Source organism: Monodon monoceros, unplaced genomic scaffold (genome assembly GCF_005190385.1).
Source record: "Monodon monoceros isolate NGI ecotype Baffin Bay Population unplaced genomic scaffold, NGI_Narwhal_1 Super_Scaffold_4, whole genome shotgun sequence".
Classification (NCBI taxonomy): Eukaryota; Metazoa; Chordata; class Mammalia; order Artiodactyla; family Monodontidae; genus Monodon; species Monodon monoceros.
Window position 1 is genome coordinate 45,434,728 of NW_021703781.1, and position 22,418 is coordinate 45,457,145.

The 22,418-nt window shown below is 39.4% G+C and overlaps 1 protein-coding gene across 1 annotated transcript; it reads left to right on the forward strand.

The window, feature by feature from the left end:
* The first annotated feature begins 333 nt into the window (after nucleotides 1-333).
* Nucleotides 334-21,483, forward strand: LIPM (lipase family member M). The gene is given in 9 exon segments (XM_029245477.1): nucleotides 334-567; nucleotides 3,998-4,115; nucleotides 11,639-11,837; nucleotides 13,218-13,327; nucleotides 14,462-14,598; nucleotides 14,733-14,879; nucleotides 16,183-16,254; nucleotides 17,571-17,642; nucleotides 21,238-21,483. Coding segments are annotated over 9 exon segments (1,335 nt in total).
* Nucleotides 21,484-22,418: the final 935 nt, after the last annotated feature.

Here is a 22,418-nt window from a genome sequence, read left to right on the forward strand (position 1 = left end):
CCTGAAACTGATACCACATTGTAAATCAACTATACTCCAAGAAAACAAATTTTTTTTAAAGAACTAGGAAAAAAAGAAAATGATGCTTCCTATGGTGCATATTACCTGATGATGAACAGGGATTTTATGAGTTGTATCACATCACATAACTCCAGGTTGCGTCAAAGAAAGTTCTTTCTACACACCAAGTTGTTTGAGGGAGTGGGCGGAGCCAGATAGTATTGGGACATCCTGGATGTTGTTTCCATTCTACTTTATGTTCTTTTGTTCCTGTCAACCAAACTTGTTTACCTTGCTTCGGAATTTGGAGAAGAAATTACAGCTGGAAAATATATGAAAGAGTTTTTAAACCTACAGATTCTTCTGACTTTAGAATCAGTTGTTATATTACCAAGAACAGATAAATGCAGATGTTGGACCATGTCAAAAATCTTGTCAAGAGAGTGGATTGTTTCACACAGAAACGAGATGTGGCTTCTGATTCTGGTGGCGCATTTGTTCCAGAGAAATGTGAATTCAGGACATATGCCAACTAAAGCTGTGGACCCGGAAGCATTCATGAATGTTGTAAGTTGGGATTTTCCATACTTGGGGGGAAACAAAGTACCTTACATGTTATTGTTTGTCTCTGTATTATCTGCATTATATATTATATTTATATGTGGTGGTGATTTCAGCTAGTAGAACATAGTTGTAAATCAACATATTGTACTGGAAAGAACACTAAGTTGGGTGTGGGTAAACATGGGTTCATCTTCAACAATTTCAGTAAACTTAGGCAAATGACTTAATCCCTTTGAGCTTCAAACACAGTTTAACTTTTTCTTGAATTCTTAGGCTCATTCCAGGAGCAGTTAAATCATTGCAGTATCTTGGGTCAAGCTCAGACCCATGATTATTTCCACGTTGTCTGTGCTTTCTGTTCTTTTTCTACTTCTTCCAACATTAGAAAGATGTTAGGCCTCCTTTCATACTCTCAGGACAGTCACCTCTAGTAACACCCTGTGCCACCCTAATCTATTTAATCCTGGTTTGAGCTGGTAACTCTGTGGTCAAAAAGTAAAAGGACCCCTATGAATGCTAGAGGGGTCCTCCTATGAGTAAACTTCATGAATGAAGTGAAATTTCTAGGTATCTCAGAGAATACTTTTTGGCTTACTTTCACATTCTTAGTTGAATTTTAACAATGTCCACCATATAGTAATATTTATCCTATAGCAGACACTGTGATGAAAGCTGTAGAGATACTGTTCGATTTTATCTCTCTCTTTTTTTTTTTTTTTGATCATCTCAATAGGTCAGAAAAAGCTTTTGATTTTATCTTCACTGCCCTATTCCATAGATAGGACCATACTCATTTTTCCAATCAAGGAACTGAGATTAAAGAGGTTAAACAACTCAAATCACGCCACACCCCTGGTAGGTGGTAGAGCTAGAATTTAAATCCGGGTCTGCCAGAACACAAAGCTCATAATTGTGACAACTATGCAATAAACGCTCCCAGGGAAGGAGAGGCTACCTCCAGCTGGGTGAGGTGATTGTGTGCAATGTTCATGCTCCATACGTTTATCATAGATTTAACATGCTTTTATACAGATTTAAGACCTTGTTTACAGAAGCCTCCTTGAATGAATTCTAAAACTCTGACAGGCTATAGAAATATTCTGAATCTACATGAATGCCAAATATCAGGTTTCTTTTGACCATTCCAACTATTGACTGTCTTTTGATGGTTTGTCCAGATACTTAGCAAATTGGTGTAGATCCTTAAGGGTCATCCTTCTGGCCCTGAGAAGTTCCCATACAAATTCCTCTAGGTCGTTAAGTGAAGGGGATCTGTTTAGTTGTAGGTAGAGCCAATCTCCCTGGGCCTCACCCACTGGGTGTGGCCAGCACTTACACACTGTTTGGGCTTCAGGAGCTCTAAGACTAAAATCCAATGAATTGGACTCTGCTATTTAGCAGTCATACATGGAGAGGCAAAGTAAGATAGAAAATTCTTGTAATCTCTCATATAAATTAAATGAAGTAGAATAAAAAGTGCTTCAGAGCCTGAATGGGTTTGACTCTGAGTACTAATATATATGGATATAATTTATTCTGTATTTTGGTATACAACTGTCCTCATTCAGGTATTTTTCTAGCTAGTGTTAGTTGAGCACCTATTTGGCCCTGATACTGTGTTATGCACTGAGGTTACAGAGAGATCTAAGTGCCCTGATTTCATGGAGTTTACAATCCAGCAGAGAAGACAGACACTCAATTCCTAATCACTCAAAACTAATCACAAGAGAAGTGAAATCAAAGAAGAAAACATAAAATAGGGGGACTTAGGGAATTTAGGAAAGTTTTTCTGAAGAAAGGTTTCTTAACCTGAATTCTGAAAGGTGAATAGGAGTTACTTGAAAGGGAGGGTGGGGGTGATTTTTAATATAGTAGTAGCTAATGCTCCTTGAGTCCCTACTATGTGCCAGCCAATCTTGTTACTGTCATATGTGCATTATCTTTTTACATTCTTTGCAATAATCCCAAGGAGTATAAACCACTGGTATACCTAATTTACAGACGAATAAACTGAGGAATAGGGACAAGTTAACTAAATTTCCTAAGATCACACAGTTAGTTTATGCATTAGTGTGAGAGCCAGGATTTAAAAACCCAAGCAGTGGGACCCCAGGGCCTTTCTCTTAACTATTATGCCCTTTTGTCTTGTATACTACACTGGACATTTAGCTTTCTCCTCCTTTGTTCCTTTAAAAGCAGCAGCTAATAGAAATAATTCCCTCCTTCTCTAAGTAACTACAGTAGGTAGAAACTGAGGATACTGAGGAGATCTCAGCAGCTTTATATATATATATATATATATATATATATATATATAATTTATTATTATTATTTTTTTTCTGGTACATGGGCCTCTCACTGTTGTGGCCTCTCCCGTTGCGGAGCACAGGCTCCGGATGCACAGGCTCAGAGGCCATGGCTCACAGGCCCAGCTGCTCCTCGGCATGTGGGATCTTCCCGGACCGGGGCACGAACTCATGTTCCCTGCATTGGCAGGCGGACTCTCACCCACTGTACCACCAGGGAAGACCAGCAGCTTTATATTTTACAAAGAGTTTCTGTATGTAACAACTGTATGGAGCAGGGGTCCTTAACCAGGAGTCCATATATAGGAAACAGGAAATCTGAAACCCCTGAAAGTATATGGTGTGTCCATGTGTATATCCATTTCTATATTTTCCTCAAATTCACTGAGGGATCCTTAACCTAAAAGTGTTAAGAACTACAGTCAACCCTCCATATCCGTGAATGCGGAATTCGCCAATACGGAGGACTGACATACTACCCCATTTTATGTAAGGGACTTGACCATCCTCAGATGTTGGTATCTATGGGGTGTCTTGGAACCAATTCCTCACAGATACTGAGGAATGACTCTACTGCTCTTGAGTCTGTGGTTTTAGAGCTGAAAAGAACCTTAGGGAATACATGGACCAGGGGTTCTCATAAGCTGTCCTGTCCCACTGGCTGCACTGGAATTCCCTGATTCCTAACCCGAAGTGGGCCCAGGAATATTTATGTTTAAGTGTCCCAGATGTTTCTGACACACCCAGGTTTTGGAATCAGTGTTCTTTTCCAGTGGTTCTCAAATATTAGAGTGCATCAGAATTTTCTAAGGAGCTTGTTAAGACACAAATTGCTGGGCCCCAGCCCCAGAGTTCCCAATTCAATAGGTTTGAGTGGAGACTGACCATTCGCTATTGTTACCAAGTGCCCAAGTGATGCTATGCTCTCGGTCCAGAGCCCACATTAAGAACTACCCTTCTAGTTCAATCTCTACATTAAAGATAAAGAAAATGAGCACTGGAGAAGGTTTGCTAATTTTTTTTACAATAACATAATTAGCTGGTGAAAAGCAAGGAATTACCTTATAATCATTGAGAACATAACCATACAGAACTGAACTCAAAAAAAAATTGTGTTTTTTCCATAGAGTGAAATCATCCAACATAAAGGTTATCCCTGTGAGGAGTATGAAGTTGCAACAGAAGATGGGTATATCCTTTCTGTTAACAGGATTCCTCAGGGCCTAGTGCAACTTAAGAAGACAGGTATGGTTCACCCTACGTTACCCCAACATAGCAATCCTTCCTACATTAAACACTTCCTTGTGATTTGAGTGTGTAGAGGGAGCCTGGGCTCTTGGTACAGGCTGGGCCCATTGTTCCAGCCAAAAGATGCCTTCAGCTACATCACCGATCCCATCACCACTGCCCTATCCCCAATTATTTCAAATAAACGTAGTGTTTGCTTTTCAAAAAACACCTTCAAGAAAAGTTCATTTCTTGATCCCTTCTAGTATTTAATTCATTCCCCAAACCCCTCCAATATAGATATTCTAGAATATCCACTGATGATCTCTTAAGCAGATGACGCCAACCCTTGCTCATGAAGAATGCAGACTCTGCCATGGCATCTGACGCCCACCCTAGCACACTCTATATTCCCCATCCAGACAGCCCTTTGAATATTTAAGACATTGCCCAGCTTTTCACTAAAGTCTTTTAAAGAATTGGGCACTATGTGTACATTTAAAACTTTTGGTACATGTTTCCATATAATCCTTTTTTTTTTCCTGTATGGGATTTTTGGCTATTGTTGGCTTTTAAGAAATTCACCTTCATTACTATTAAAGTGTAATAGTACACTATTGCCCAACCTTCATCTCTATTTGGCTCTATTCCTTTTAATACTCTAGCTCTATGTTTATAGCAGCAACTACATTATCTGTCATGTGTACAGATAATGTAATTCTTTATTGCTCTCTTTCTGTATGCCAGGTACAGTGCTAAGTGCTTTATTTGTGTTAGTCTCATATAAGTTTCACAATAATACTGAGAAACTGCCACTCACAGAAGTTAAGTAACTTGCCCAGAGAGTCTTTGCTAGTCCTTGCTAGTATGCTGCAAAATCTGCACTCAAATTAAGATTTGTCAGCCAGTGTAGCCCATGCTCTTACCTAGGACCAGAAAATGCTGGGTGAATGCTATTGGGCTTTGGTATAAAGAAGCTGCAGGGTTCTATTTTATTCCAATTTATATTTGTGCAGCTTTTTGAAAACCAGCTATTTTTACACCAGCTGAACAGCCATGCCTTATATATGTCCAGCATGCCCTTATCTCAGTGCCTTTGAACTTGCAGTTCTCCTTTTGCACCACTGTTTCATCAGATATCCACACAGTTTGCCTTGGCCCCTCTTTCAGGCCTTCTCTTTCCCATTCTTCCTTCGACCACCCTATTCAAAATTGTAAGCCCTTGCCAACTACTGAAATTTAGCCCCTAATCCTGCTTAATTTTCCTTATAGCACCACTGATATGATAGATATTTGCTTGTTTGTTTATTATCTGTCTCTCCCAACCAGAATGTAAACTCAGAAGGCACAGAAAATTTATCGATTTTGTTCAAGGCTATAAAAAGTACCTAAAAGAGTGCCAAGCACATTGCAGGTGCCAATAAATATATGTGGAATGAATGAATGAATTTTATATAAGTACATGGATAGCCTGGAGACACAGAGAGAACTTTCTCACTAAGCTCCACAAATCGGAAGACTGTGGCAGTTCATAAGCTTAGGGGTCACCTGCAGCGCCTATTCATGGAAGGAGTTTTGTTTTCTCACGTCCTGTTTATTTAGACTGTTCACTCATTGCCCAGGCGATTGGAGTTCAAGATATCAGCCTTTAAGGTCCAGTCGGTGCCAAATACTCCCCTCTAGTGTCTGATGTTGTTCTTGCAGCACCCGTTGGCCTCTTTGAGGAAGAAATCTCCCAACCATGAAGGAAAAAAAGATTTCTAACCATCTCTTCAAAAAGAGGGCCAATGTTTTCTTTTTTTGTGACATCTTTGTCTGGTTTTGGTATCAGGGTGATGGGGGCCTCGTAGAATGAGTGTGGTAGTGTTCCTCCCTCTGCAATATTTTGGAAGAGTTTGAGAAGGATGGGTGTTATCTCTTCTCTAAATGTTTGATAGAATTTGCCTGTGAAGCCATCTGGTCCTGGGCTTTTGTTTGTTGGAAGATTTTTAATCACAGTTTCAATTTCAGTGCTGGTGATTGGTCTGTTTATATTTTCTATTTCTTCCTGGTTCAGTCTTGGAAGGTTGTGCTTTTCTAAGAATTTGTCCATTTCTTCCAGGTTGTCCATTTTATTGGCATAGAGTTGCTTGTAGTAATCTCTCATGATCCTTTGTATTTCTGCAGTGTCAGTTGTTACTTCTCCTTTTTCATTTCTAATTCTGTTGATTTGAGTCTTTTCCCTTTTTTTCTTGATGAATCTGGCTAATGGTTTATCAATTTTGTTTATCTTCTCAAAGAACCAGCTTTTAGTTTTATTGATCTTTGCTATAATTTCCTTCATTTCTTTTTCATTTATTTCTGATCTGATTTTTATTATTTCTTTTCTTCTGCTGACTTTGGGGGTTTTTTTTTGCTCTTCTTTCTCTAATTGCTTTAGGTATAAGGTTAGGTTGTTTACTTGAGATTTTTCTTGTTTCTTGAGGTAGGATTGTATTGCTATAAACTTCCCTCTTAGAACTGCTTTTGCTACATTCCATAGGATTTGGGTCGTCGTGTTTCCATTGTCATCTGTTTCTAGGTATTTTTTGATTTCCTCTTTGATTTCTTCAGTGATCTCTTGGTTATTTAGTAGCATAATTTTTAGCCTCCATGTGTTTGTATTTTTTACAGTTTTTTTTCCTGTTATTGATAGCTACTGTCATGGCATTGTGGTTGGAAAAAATGCTTGATACAACTTGAATTTTCTTAAATTTACCGAGGCTTGATTTGTGACCCAAGATATGATCTATCCTGGAGAATGTTCCATGAGCACTTAAGAAGAAATTGTATTCTGTCATTTTTGGATGGAATGTACTATAAATATCAATTAAGTCCATCTTGTTTAATGTGTCCTTTAAAGCTTGTGTTTCCTTATTTATTTTCATTTTGGATGATCTGTCCATTGGTGTAAGTGAGGTGTTAAAGTCTCCTACTATGATTGTGTTACTGTCGATTCCCCTTTTATGGCTGTTAGCATTTGCCTTATGTATTGAGGTGCTCCTATGTTGGGTGCATAAATATTTACATTTGCTATATCTTCTTCTTGGATTGATCCCTTGATCATTACATAGTGTCTTTCTTTGTCTCTTGTAATAGTCTTTATTTTAAAGTCTATTTCATCTGATATGGGAATTGCTACTCCAGCTTTCTACATGCCAATATCACTGATGAACATAGATACAAAAATCCTCAACAAAATACTAGCAAACAGAATCCAACAGCACATTAAAAGGATCATACATCATGATCAAGTGGGGTTTCTCCCAGGAATGCAAGGATTCTTCAATATATGCAAATCAATCAATGTGATACACCATATTAACAAAGTGAAGGATAAAAACCATATATCATCTCAATAAATGCAGAAAAAGCTTTTGACAAAATTCAGTACCCATTTATGATAAAAACTCTCCAAAAGTAGGCGTAAAGGGAACTTACCTCAGCATGATAAAGGCCATATCTGACAAACCCACAGCCAACATCGTTCTCAGTGGTGAAAAACTGAAACACTTTCCACTAAGATCAGGAACAAGACATGGCTGCCCACTCTCACCACTCTTATTCAACATAGTTTTGGAGGTTTTAGCCACAGCAATCAGAGAATAAAAAGAAATAAAGGGACTCCAAATCGGAAAAGAAGAAGTAAAGCTGTCACTGTTTGCAGATGACATGATACTATACATAGAGAATCCTAAAGACTCTACCAGAAAACTACTAGACCTAATCAATGAATTTGGTAAAGTAGCAGGATACAAAATTAATGCAGAGAAATCTCTTGCATTCCTATACACTAATGATGAAAAATCTGAAAGAGAAATTAAGGAAACACTCCCATTTACTATTGCAACAAAAAAAATAAAATACCTACCTACTGAAGGAGACAAAAGACCTGTATGTAGAAAACTATAAGACACTGATGAAAGAAATTAAAGAAGATAGAAACAGATGGATAGATATACCATATTCTTGGATTTGAAGAATCAACATTGTGAAAATGACTATACTTCCCAAAGCAATCTACAGGTTCAACTCAATCCCTATCAAACTACCAATGGCATTTTTCACAGAACTAGAACAAAAAATTTCACAATTTGTATGGAAACACAAAAGACCACGAATAGCCAAAGCAATTGAGAAAGAAAAACAGAGCTGGAGGAATCAGGCTCCCTGACTTCAGACCATAATGTGAAGCTACAGTAATCAAGACAGTATGGTACTAGTACAAAAACAGAAATACAGATCAGTGGATCAAGATAGAAAGCCCAGAGAAAAACCCACACACATATGGTCACCTTATCTTTGATAAAGGAGGCAAGAATATACAATGGAGAAAAGGCAGCCATTTCAATAAGTGGTGCTGGAAAAACTGGACAGCTACATGTAAAAGAATGAAATTAGAATACTCCCTAACACCATACACAAAAATAAACTCAAAATGGATTAAAGACCTAAATGTAAGGCCAGACACTATAAAACTCTTAGAGGAAAACATAGGCAGAACACTCTATGACATAAATCACAGCAAGATTCTTTTTGACCCACCTCCTAGAGAAATGGAAATACAGACAAAAATAAACAAATGGGACCTAATGAAACTTAAAAGCTTTTGCACAGCAAAGGAAACCATAAAGAAGAATAAAAGACAACCCCCAGAATGGGAGAAAATATTTGCAAAAAAAACAACTGACAAAGGATTAATCTCCAAAATATACAAGCAGCTCATGCAGCTCCATATCAAAAAACAAACAACCCAATCCAAAAATGGGAAGAAGACCTAAATAGACATTTCTCCAAAGAAGACATACAGATGGCCAACAAATACATGAAAAGATGCTCAACATCACTAATCGTTGGAGATATGCAAGTCAAAACTACAATGAGGTATCACCTCACACAGGTCAGAGTGGCCATCATCAAAAAATCTACAAACAATAAATGCTGGAGAGGGTGTGGAGAAAAGGGAACCCTCTTGCACTGCTGGTAGGAATGTAAATTGATACAGCCACTATGGAGAACAGTACGGAGGTTCCTTAAAAAACTAAAAATAGAACTACCATATGACCCAGAAATCCCACTACTGGGCATATACCCTGAGAAAACCATAATTCAAAAAGAGTCATGGGGCTTCCCTGGTGGTGCAGTGGTTGAGAGTCCGCCTGCCGATGCAGGGGACATGGGTTCGTGCCCCGGTCTGGGAAGATCCCACATGCCGCGGAGCAACTAGGCCCATGAGCCATGGCTGCTGAGCCTGCACGTCTGGAGCCTGTGCTGCACAATGGAAGAGGCCACAACAGTGAGAGGCCCGCGTACCACAAAAAAAAAAAAAAAAAAAAGAGTCATGTACCACAGTGTTCATTGCAGCACTATTTACAATAGCCAGGACATGGAAGCAACCTAAGTGTCCATCAACAGATGAATGGATAAAGAAGATGTTCACATACATACAATGGAATATTACTCAGCTATAAAAAGAAACGAACTTGAGTTTTATGTAGTGAGGTGGATGGACCTAGAGACTTTCGTACAGAGTGAAGTAAATCAGAAAGAGAAAAACAAATACCATATGCTAACACATATATATGGAATCTAAAAAAAAAAAAAAAAAAGGTTCTAAAGAACCTAGGGGTGGGACAGGAATAAAGACACAGATGTAGAGAATGGAATTGAGGGCATGGGAAAGGGCAAGTGTAAGCTGGCACGAAGTGAGAGAGTGACATGGACATATATATACTACCAAATGTAAACTAGATAGCTAGTGGGAAGCAGCCACATAGCACAGGGAGATCAGCTCGGTGCTTTGTGACCACCTAGAGGGGTGGGATAGGGAGGGTTGGAGGAAGACGCAAGAGGGAGGGGATATGGGGATATATGTATAGCTGATTCACTCTGTTATATAGCAGGAACTAACACAACATTGTAAAGCAATTATACTCCAATAAAGATGTTAAAAAAAAAAGAGGGCCAGTGAAATTCATCCTGAAAACAACTGAAAGATGTCTATAAGCTTGTGACAAAAGACTTTTTAGGTACTTGCCTGGTGTCGCAGTGGTTAAGAATCCTCCTGCCAATGCAGGGGACATGGGTTTGAGCTCTGGTCCTGGAAGATACCACATGCCGCGGAGCAACTAAGCCTATGCGCCACAACTACTGAGCCTGTGCTCTAGAGCCTGTGAGCCACAGCTACTGAGCCTGCGAGCCACAACTACTGAAGCCCTTGTGCCTAGAGCCCGTGCTCTGCAACAAGAGAAGCCACCGCAGTTTGAAGCCTGCACGTCACAACAAAGAGTAGTCCCAACTCGCCGCAACTAGAGAAAGCCCATGTGCGGCAATGAAGACTCAACACAGCCAAAAACAAAATAAATAATTAAAAAAAAAAACAATACTTTTTAAACTTTTATTTTATCAGGTTGGCTTGTGGGTCCTTTTCACATGAGGGCCTGTAATCATCAAACCATTACATATATATACATATATATATACACACACATATATATGTATACACTCAAACACATATATATGTATATATATGGTAATATTAACATATATACACAGATATATGTATATATGTGGTAATATATATACACACACATATATATACACATATCTGTGTATATATGGCAATATTAATAATTATATATAATATATGTTTATTTATTATTAATATAGCAAATATATAATATATTAAATATATTTGTGTATATATGTATTTTTATAAGTGTGTATATATGTGTGTATATTAACAGTATGTCAATAAGTATATATACTCTATAATACTATATAATATATATTAATTTTATATTGTATATTAATTTTATGTTAATAGAAATGTTATATAGTATATATTATTTACATTGTAACATTAATATATACACGTATATTCATGTATAATTCTATAATATATAAATAATATATTAATATATAATAACATAATTTCTTTTTATTAATATATAGTAGCTATGATTATTATATATAATTATCTTAATCATTATATTATACTACCTCCTGGGACACTTCCAATTTTCTCTGATCCCAGACATGTCTAGTAATAATAATAACTACACAAAAGCACCAATAGAGGCCAAACTTTATTGATTCTTTCTCTGTGCCAGGCATTGTGCCATCTGCTTCTTTTTTTTTTGAATTTTATTATTTTTTATACAGCAGGTTCTTATTACTTATCTATCTTATACATGTTAGTGTATATACATCAATCCCAATATCCCAATTCATCCCACCACCACCACCACCACCACTCCCACCCCCGCTTCCCCCCTTGGTGTCCATACGTTGTGCCATCTGCTTCTTGTGTATTATTTTATTTAATCATAACAAAAATACTATTTTTTTCACGAGGCAATCAAGGCACAGAAAGGTTAAGTAACTGGCCAAGATAATCAAGCTAGCAAGCAGATGAATCAAGATTCGAACACAGGTTTGTCTAACTTGAAATCTTTCGCACCTTAAGGGATAACGAGAAAGGCGTAGAATATTTCACGCTGTTGAAATTCACTTCTTTGTAGGTCCCAGGCCTGTGGTGTTACTGCAGCATGGCCTGCTTGGAGATGCTAGCAGCTGGATTTCCAACCTGCCCAACAACAGCCTGGGCTTCATTCTGGCAGATGCGGGTTTTGATGTGTGGCTAGGGAACAGCAGGGGAAACACCTGGTCTCGGAAACACAAGACCCTCTCCGTAGACCAAGATGAGTTCTGGGCTTTCAGGTATATGAAAATCTTGAGAGTGGAGGTGGACATGGATGTCTTTGGGAGAACTGGGTAAAGAATTATGGCTTCTGATAAAAAGAAATGAAATTGAGCTATTTGTAGTGAGGTGGATAGACCTAGAGTCTGTCATACAGAGTGAAGTAAGTCAGAAGGAGAAAGACAAATACCATATGCTAACACATATATATGGAATCTAAGAAAAAAGAAAGAATGTCGTGAAGAACCTAGGGGTAAGACGGGAATAAAGACACAGACCTACTAGAGCATGGACTTGAGGATATGGGGAGGGGGAAGTGTAAGCTGGGACAAAGTGAGAGAGTGGCACGGACATATATACACTACCAAACGTAAAATAGATAGCTAGTGGGAAGCAGCCGCATAGCACAGGGAGATCAGCTCGATGCTTTGTGACCACCTAGAGGGGTGGGATAGGGAGGTGGGAGGGAGGGAGATGCAAGAGGGAGGAGATATGGGGATATATGTATATGTATAACTGATTCACTTTGTTATAAAGCAGAAACTAACACACCATTGTAAAGCAATTATACTCCAATAAAGATGTTAAAAAAAAAAGAATTATGGCTTCTGGTATGTAGATACTTTACTTTGGTTGGCTCATCAGTATCCCAACATAATATCTCCCAATTGGCTTAACTGACTAGTGATTCTTTGGATTATGTAAATCGGGTTCCCCAAGTAGAAGGCTAGTCTGGTGAATGGGATGAGAATAGTGGTTGGTGTTAGGTGATTGAGACTGCAATGGGAGAAGTGTAGGTTCCTTTCCTTTCAGATGAATATCCTGGGACTGACTCTTCCCTGAGTGATGACAAGGAAAGGACTAGTACCCCCAGAAGGAGACGAGGCCAGGCAGTATTAAAAATATACGAGGAACTAATAAGCCTTAGGGACCATCAATTTGATTAACACATCTCTCACACTCTTACAAAAGTTTTTTAGTGTTTTTATTTAAATTAACTATTGATATTCAACTTTCTCTTTATCCATTTCACCAGAGAAAGGCCCCTGCAGCATCTTTAATACTTTTCATGTAAAGAATCTGAATGGCCCTGTGCTGTTCTGCTAATAGAATAAGAGGACACCTCCACCAGCAGGTGGAGCTTATGCTTACTAAATGTTCATTAAGATGGTTATTTCTCTATGATAATACCTAGAGAAAACAACAGTCTGCTAACAGCCTGTGACCCCAGAGGCACCCATGCATCACAGGTTTGAAACAAGACCATTCTGAGTCTTGTAAGGGGCACAGTGACAAGCTGATGGGGTCAACAATTCAAGGCATTGTTTGTAAACCACGGGGGCTGCTTTTGTTTGTTCTGATTATAATTTTTCATATAACTTTGTCTTTTCCCCTTGTAGTTATGATGAGATGGCTAGGTTTGACCTTCCTGCAGTCATAGACTTTATTTTGCAGAAAACGGGCCAGGAAAATATCTATTATGTCGGCTATTCACAGGGTACCACCATGGGTAGGTTCCAAAAAAATCAGGTTTGTATACTCAGAAGAAATGTGAGCAAATGGCGCACAGCCAAGCCTGGGATCAGGCATCGCACACTTCTCTCTGATCTGGCCTTATCCGCTTCAGGGTCACGGGATTCTAGTTTTTCTCTGCCCACCCTTCTCCACAACCTGCAAATATCAGCTTAAACAGAGAGTATACAGGCTCTTTCGAAATAGACACATAGTATTTCAAATATAGTGGGCATGCCCTGGCTGTATATGATAGCCTTTTCCTCCCAAAGGCTCCAAAGAGATTGTCCCTTTGTAATTGGGAGAATTAGTCTCTATTTTACAGGTATAGAAACCTATACCTAGACTTAACCAGTGTCCCATACCTAGTCTATGGCAGAAATAAGAGTTGGAATCCAGTTCATTAGACAACTTGTCCACTAGATTATGTTCCAATTTGGGTTCCGGAAAAGTTAGAGATCCAGAAAAACAAGCAAAACTCTGCTATCTCAACACCCATTACGTTACAGAACGTGCTTCTTATCAATAAACAAGACTATTTCTTTAACTCTCGATTTCTCTCACTGTAAAGATTTATTAAAAATACCCCCAAGGGGCTTCCCTGGTGGCGCAGTGGTTGAGAGTCCGCCTGCTGATGCAGGGGACACGGGTTCGTGCCCCGGTCCGGGAAGATCCCACATGCTGCGGAGCGGCTGGGCCCGTGAGCCATGGCCGCTGGGCCTGCGCGTCCGGAGCCTGTGCTCCGCAACGGGAGAGGCCACAACAGTGAGAGGCCCGCGTACCGCAAAAAAAAAAATACCCCCAAGAATCTGAGAATTAAACAAGAACCGAGAAAGTCTCCTGCAAAGTGTCTAACATATAGTTACCTCTCAAAGTCCATGTTATTGGACTCACTAATTTAATTTAATAATTCACTGAGAACCTAGTACTGGGCAACAAGTATCTAAATGTCAGAGGGAACACAGAGCATTTGTTGCTGCTGTTGCTTTTCCCTGTCAAGGAACTTATAATTTCACAGGAGAGCTAAAACACAGTCACATGTAATTGCTGAAATATCTTGATAAAAGTAAAATAAACACTTTATTAGTTCTAGGATATTCAATATCCATGCTGACATATTTCTCTTTTGCAGGCTTTATTGCATTTTCCACCATGCCAGAGCTGGCTCAGAAAATAAGAATGTATTTTGCTTTAGCACCCATAGCTACTGTTAAACATGCAAAAAGCCCTGGGGCCAAATTTTTGTTGCTGCCAGATGTGATGATCAAGGTGTGTGACTCCTCAGAAAATTCCTTGTCTATGCACAAGAGTTTTCCAACCCATTTGCTAAGACATACACTTTTACATTAGAGACACTTCTTTTGACTGTAATGTAATGACTATTCCATTTCATATTTTTACAGGGATTGTTTGGTAAAAAAGAATTTCTCTACCAGACCAGATTTCTCAGACTGTTTGTTATTTACCTTTGCGGCCAGGTGATTATTGATCAGATCTGTAGCAACATCATGTTACTCCTGGGAGGATTTAACACGAACAACATGAACATGGTAAGTGAGAGCCTAGTGAATTCTCACTGTCCCAAAGCAAAGTGAGGAGTTATTAGTCTCACTCCTTGAGGGTGAGCTAATGCCAGGGAAGACTTAGAGAAACGATACTCCAAGAAACTCCGTTTTCTTCAAATCGTAATAATATGTGGAAAATGCTTCAACATGGTCTGAGTCACGGTTAACACAAGGGCATGACTACACATTAACTTCATAGATTAAAGATCGAAGAGGTCTGAAAGCAGCTTTACTACAGTGAATCAACAGATGCAAAAAAATATGATTAGAACCCAGAAGTCAAAAGAGAAAACTGCCATGCGTCACCTACTTTTTCTTTCTACCCGGGTGCTTCCAGTTTGTAGCTTAAGTCCTGTGATAGGCTGTCTGGGAGTTTCGGTTTGGCTAAGGCATAGCTATGACTTGGTGAGTGTGACAGTGGGTTCCCCAGGAAGCATACTGTGAGATGGAGATTCATGTGCAGAATGATTTGGGGTTAGGTCCTTGGGATAACATCTAGAGAAGGGAAGGAAACAGGATTTGGTGGATTAAAAAAAAGTCCAGCTGTGATGCAGTCCCAGTGGGAATCTCAGTTGATCCTCTAGGGACCTGTGAAAATGGGATGACCTTTCAGAATTGTCCCAAGTTAGCATCAGAGGGCTGGGTCTTTATACCCCCATATCAACTAGTCATTTAATGCAGACAACACCAGTAATCGGGAGATATTGGGCAGAGCAGCTCTCTGCAGAGGGAGGAATACCCCCAAGGACACCAGACAGCGAGGGAGCTATCTGCCAACAGCTGGAGGAGCATGTTTTTAATTCCTGAGGATTTTTTTTTAATTAATGATATGATTAATAGCTACCTTTTGATAAGCATTTTATTATATGCCAGGCTGTTAGTCCCCGTAACAACCCTATGACACAGGTATTATCAATATTCCCACTTTATAGATTAGACTTAGTGGATTAAGTAATGTTCCCAATTTCACCTAAAAGTTATATAGCAGAGGTGAGGTTTGAATACAGGCCCAGCTCCTGAGCCTTCATCTTTAATTACTCTAAGGAAGTTTTTTAAAAGACGAAGTCAAGATGTCTAATGAGAAGCTTTTCTCTGATGAAGAATATAGGATACATTTAGTGGCATTTTTTTACTTATGTGCATGTGTATATTCCTGTTTCATAGATAACTGCTGATACTTTAATGATGTTCCCATTTCTTAGTCTGATAACCTGTAGATTTGGTCTTGACAAGGTGCACATCTTGTGAGTTTTTCCACGTCCCACAAACTACTCATGCTTTATTACAGAGCTGAGCAAATGTATATGTCGCTCACACACCTGCTGGAACATCTGTGCAAAATATCCTGCACTGGAGCCAGGTAAGGATGCTGAATTTGTGGTCTTTGTTAAGGGTCTTTGTGCAGTTTGCCTGGAATAGTTAGAGGAGGCCCTTTGGACAGCCCAGGGGTTATTTCACATTTATTCCAAGATGACTTGTGATTCTGTCAACGCTTTTTCAACTGTGAACTTGATCTAGAACACTGAAACTTTTCAGGATATGGGAGGAAAGGATTGGCCCTAGGACATCTCTAGTGGACCTTAAAAGTGTGAATTCAGATGGTTCAAGTGAGACCTTTCTCAGTCTTTAGCCATCTCAAAGATGAGGCTGGAGATCACGTTTCCACATTCTCCTTTCGACTCTTCCAGCAAGACAGTGTGGCCAAGTAGTCATAAAAATGCAAATGTGGACCTAATTACCCAAGGAGATTTTCACAGGAGTCCTTTGTGCCGCAGATTTCACCTGAGGTCACAGGAGGGAATGTCCTGATTACCAGTCACAGGAACTGTCTCTAGGCGCTGTGTGGTGGGTTCCTTCAGAATTAGTTCAATGTGACTGCTAATTATTCTTTCACATGTGATGAAGCACTGAACCTAATATTGCTCATTATAGATGATACTATAGAGTGACCCCAATTGGCTGTGGAAATAAGAATGTACATAGGACAGAGAGCTAAGCATCACTAACCTTAGATTCTCGCCTACTAAAACTACAACTTTGTTAAAAAAAGAAGTGGGAGACTTTTAACTCGAGCAAAAAGTTTTCATAGTGATGATGACACCTATGAATCATAAATATTGGTCCTATCTGTTTTTCTAACAACTTAGAACCTAGTCAAATTTTTCTTCAAATGTCGTTGTTATGTTTTAGTACGTGTGTGAAAGAGAGAGAAAGAGACAGAGAGAGAGAGAGAGAGAGACACACACACACACAGAGAGAGAGAGAGAGAGAGAGAGATTTTATAATCAAAACCAAACAAGAATTCTGCACTGGATTAAATGTTGGTCATCTTCTCCCAGAATCACCACGTTGCACAATTCTAGGGGTTGCTCTCCTATTGTAGCCTACAGAGTTGTGCAGGATATCCCCCTACATAGACTACAATGGGGATACACTTTTTGGAGTTGTATAATATGGTGGTCAAGTATTTCTATAGCACATTTTTCTCCCTGAAAGGACCTTATTCTTGCCTTTACACTCTCCCGAAGATTATCCTAAAGTTGAACCGTAGAGCAGCCTCAGCCTTTGTTCTCTGCTTCCCTCACAATTGCAGACTTGGTAGCACATTTTCACCCCTCCTCCCACCGTTCTCCCGTGACACATTTGAATGTCTTGTAAATTTTTGTTTCCTTTTAGGCAGTGAATTCTGGGGAACTTCAGGCATTTGACTGGGGTAGTGAGACCAAGAATCTGGAAAAAGGAAATCAGGTAACAAAAGCAAATACCATCTGCTGAAAATATATCCTTTTGAAATGTGTGAGAGGGAAGTTATACTGGCCGTTTATCCTAGAAATAGGAATAAAATACAAGAATTCAAGTAGAATGGAATACTACTCAGGCATAAAAAAGAATGAACTAATACCATTTGCAGCAACATGGATGGACAATAGAGATTATCATACTAAGTGAAGTACGTCAGAAAGAGAAAGACAAACACCATATGATATCACTTATATGTGGAATCTAAAATATGACACAAATGAACTTATCTATGAAACAGACTCACAGACATAGAGAACAGACTTGTAGTTGCCAAGGGGGGAAGGGGATGGGGGAGGGATAGATTGGGAGTTTGGGATTAGCAGATGCAAACTATTATATATAGCATGGATAAACAACGTGTCCTACTATACAGCACAGGGAATACAATGGAAAAGAATATGAAAAAGAAAGAATTCAAGTAAAAAGTAATTAGTTCTGGTTCGACTTCATTTGAAAATGGAAAAGTTCAAAGCTTAGCCAAGAGACTTTTTTTTTTTTTGGCTGTGTTGGGTCTTTGTTGCTCTTCGAGGGCTTTCTCTAGTTGAGATGAGCAGGAGCTACTCTTTGTTGCGGTGCGTGGGCTTCTCACTGCGGTGGCTTCTCTTGTTGCGGATCACGGGCTCTAGGTGCGCAGGCTCAGTAGTTGTGGTGGGCAGGCTCAGCAGTTGTGGTGCACAGGCTTAGTTGCTCCACGGCATGTGGGATCTTCCCGGACCAGGGCTTGAACCTGTGTCCCCTGCCTTAGCAGGCAGATTCCCAACCACTGAGCTGCCAGGGAAGCCCAGCTAAGAGACTTTTAAGGGTTAAAGAGAACCACTTTTATAATGCAGTAGGAGAACTTTTTTGATGAGGCTGCCTCCATGAACAAGGCACGGGGCTTCTTAGGAGCAAGATGCGTAGACTTAGTGAAGGGAAGGGTGTAGTCTATGGTGGCTGCTAGAGGATATTTCAAGATTAAAAACAACAAAAACAACAGAAGAAAACCACAAATGCGGATGGCAGGGGTGAGGTTGGCTCATGGTACAGTAAAAAGAGTATTAATGACAAGTGAGAATTACTCTATTAGTTTTGCCTCTGCACTACAAATTTGTATGATCATGGCTAGGCTGCTTTGATTCTTCAGGGCTCAATCTCTTTCTCTTTAAAATAAAAATTACTGGACTAGATTACATGTAAGAGTTCTCCCTGGTCACACTTTTAATGAATCTGTAATTTGCAAGTGAAAAATATAAAACAATATTACCCAAGAAAATCTATGTGTGTAATCAATGTTGTGGAATAAAATTTAAAACAAAAGTTATGGAGAATTAGAAATGAGTGTTAAACTTTTCTAAGCATAAAACCTTCACTGAAATTATTGGTTAGCTTGTGTGAGAATGTAAGCAAATATTGACTACACACATAAAGCTCGAGAGAGCAGAAAACACACACAGGCTAATCTTTGAGAGTCTCATATCACACTTAACATCCACTTCTGTAGATGTACTTCTGTATATCTAGATATAAAAGTCTCAGAAATTGGACAGACCACTGTCATGCCCCTGAATAGCAAACCCTCAATCACAGGTACCAGCTACATTTTTAAGATCCTTCTTCATTGTTTCCTAAAATATATCTTTAGAGAAAGCATCTTAGCTCCAAGATAAGATTTAATTTATTAACATTTAAGGTCATGAGTTAGAGAGAAAGTGACTTGTGCAGAGCAGGTGCCAGAAAATGGTCATGGAAAGAAAGAGAAAACACACATGCAAAAAGGTGTCATAGACTCACAGAGCCTTAGAGCTACACCTGACATTCAGTTCAGTCTTTTCACCTGTTAGATGAGAAAAACATATTACAGGCTCCATCGAATATTCCAACCTTTCGTATCTAAGTTACTCTATAAAAAACTTCGTATCTAAGTTACTCTACTCTGACCACCAAATTCCAGTATATGTGTGTGGAGGGGAGTTTCTCCACATGAACAAGCAATTCTCCAACACCAGGTGGGTGACTTAGAGTTTAACTCAATTCTGACACTGTCTACCCAGAGATAACATCAGATTCCACAGGTTGAGGGCTCGGGCCCACGGGACTATCCTCCAGTTCGGATGCCAATCGCAAGCCCAGGCTGTCACCTGTGTGTCTGACCCACTGGCTATAATTCAGAGGTTCCCATGACCCCCTTCTCAGGCTGAGGTTTGATTAATTTGCTAGATTGGCTCAGAGGAACACTTTACTTACTAGATTATTGGTTTATTATAAAAGGATATAACTCAGGATCAGCCAGATAAAAGAGATGCACTGAGCAAGGGAAGGGGAGCAGAGCTTCCATGTCTTCTCCATGGGGCCACTCTCCCCACATTTGCACGTGTTCACCAACCTGGAGGCTCTGAACCCTGTCCTTCTGGGGTTTTGTGAGAGGTCCAACTGGTTAAATCATTGGCCACTGGCGATTGAACTCAATCTCCAGCCCATCTCCCCTCTCCAGAGGTCATGAAGGGGACTGAAATTTCCAACTCTCTAATCACTTGCTTGGCTCCACTTCTGGAGCTCAGCCCCCATCCTGTTCAAAAAATCACCTCATTAACGTTACAAAACACACCTTTATGGCTCCTGTCACTTAGGAAACTCCAAGGGTTATTAGGAGCTCTGTACCACAAATGTGGATGAAGACCACATACATATGTCTTATTATAACTCACAGTATCAGATGCTATAACTTCAAATTCTTAAAAGCCACAAAGAGAAACAAGGACTGCCGGGATTGGAACCCCGGCTTCCAGGTGGATTTTCTGAGTGAGAAGTGGACCTCGACATGTCTGTTCAAAGTTCTGAGTGTTGGTTAACCTCAAGGGCTCTCAGTCAGCCAACTTGATCTAGCAGATCTGTTTGAATAAGGGAAGTTCTCAAGAATTAGGAATCCTAGATAACCTTCTTTGGGTGATGTGGGACTGGACTCCGAATCTAATTTTTATCTCCTCTTGATCCAACTCCCTGAGTTCCAGTGCCATTGACTTCCCCATGTTTCTGGAGACACAGTCAAGCTGGGTGTGCCCCAAGGGCTTTCTGTTAGGACAGAAAACCCCTGTGAACACCCAAGTCCTTTTCAGTAGGTTCCATCCTCTTGCCTTTCTCTGTAGAGTATCTCCAAATCTGGCCTCATGAAACTTTGTGAAATTATCTTTGAAAAAGATAGGAGCGTTAACTTTTAAAAGGCACTTTGTGTGTTAAATATTTATTAATAGGAAGGAAAAGAATTGAACATGTAACGCCTAAAGTGCTAGGCAATTGAGATGTTTTCTCATTTAATCTAGTAAATTATTTCAGATATCATCCCCATTTCGCAGATGAAGAAACTGAGGTTCAGTGAGGCTAAGTCAATTTTTTTCCTTCAAGTAGAGGTTGGAGCAGAAACTCTTAATGCAGTTCTATATGGCTTTAGTGCCCACGCACCTTTCATTACAACACAAGGCATATTTACTGTGTTTATTAGAAAAGTAAATTATGAGTCTGGAAGTCCAAATGTTACCTACAGTTAAAAACTATTCCTTTATTCTAGACAGCTCCTGCAAGGTACAAAGTTAGAGACATGACGGTCCCTACAGCAATGTGGACTGGGGGTCAGGACTGGCTTTCAAATCCAGAAGACGTGAGAATACTGCTCTCCGAGGCGACCAACATCATCTACCATAAGAACATTCCTGAATGGGCTCACGTGGATTTCATCTGGGGTCTGGATGCTCCTCACCGTATGTACAATGAAATAATACATCTGATGAAGCAGGAAGACACAAGTATTTCCTAGGGAACTGTCAGTGTCAGCTTGTGAAGCATCTGATAATGACAAGTCTTAGGAAAAACCTCATGAAAGATGGGGCTGGCGTACATGAATGGAGGACCTTAAAGATTTCCAGCATTGGAAACCTACCATATTAGTAGAAGGGAAGGCAGAAATACAGTATACATTCCTTTAGATTTTCTACATTTGGCACTAAAACTGGCATTTAATATTTTCAATTAATTAAATTACTCATTGGGTGAACATACTTTTCATGTGCTATTATGTGTTCTGCCATCTTGAAGGGTAGTTTTTACCTGACAGCTAGAAATTATCTAGACATTCTTTATGTCATTCAGGTAAATTTCCTTAAAACATTTATTTTTTTGTCTACGAGCCACATTTTTGGAACAATAAAATAAAATGACAAATTGGGGTCACAGATCTTAAATCTCTGGATTGTTGTTGAATTTGACAAAATAAGCTAGATGTTTTCACCTTATTGTTACAGATACATAACACTACCTCAGGAAGCCAAGCTGCTTTAACCAAAAAAGAAAAAGAAGGGACTTCCCTGGCAGTGCAGTGGTTAAGATTTTGCCTTCCAATGCCACGGGTGCGGGTTCATTCCCTGGCCGGGGAGCTAAGCTCCCACATGCCTCGCAGCCAAGAAACTGAAGCATTAATCAGAAACAGTATTGTAACAAATTCAATAAAGACTTTAAAAATGGTCCACATGAAAAAAAAAAATCTTTAAAAAAAAAGAAAAAGAAAAATCAATGTACAAATAGAGATGAAAAGGCCAAGTTTTGTAGTTGAGTGTCAGAGAAGATAATTTTGTAGGGTATTTTGAGTTTTCTAATTAATGCAATATGCATCGCGTAAAGCATGCATGTGTATTTCAGTACCTAGGTTCTAGTCCAAGCTTGTTTGAGAGTTTACAGCTTGCCGCTAGGAGAACT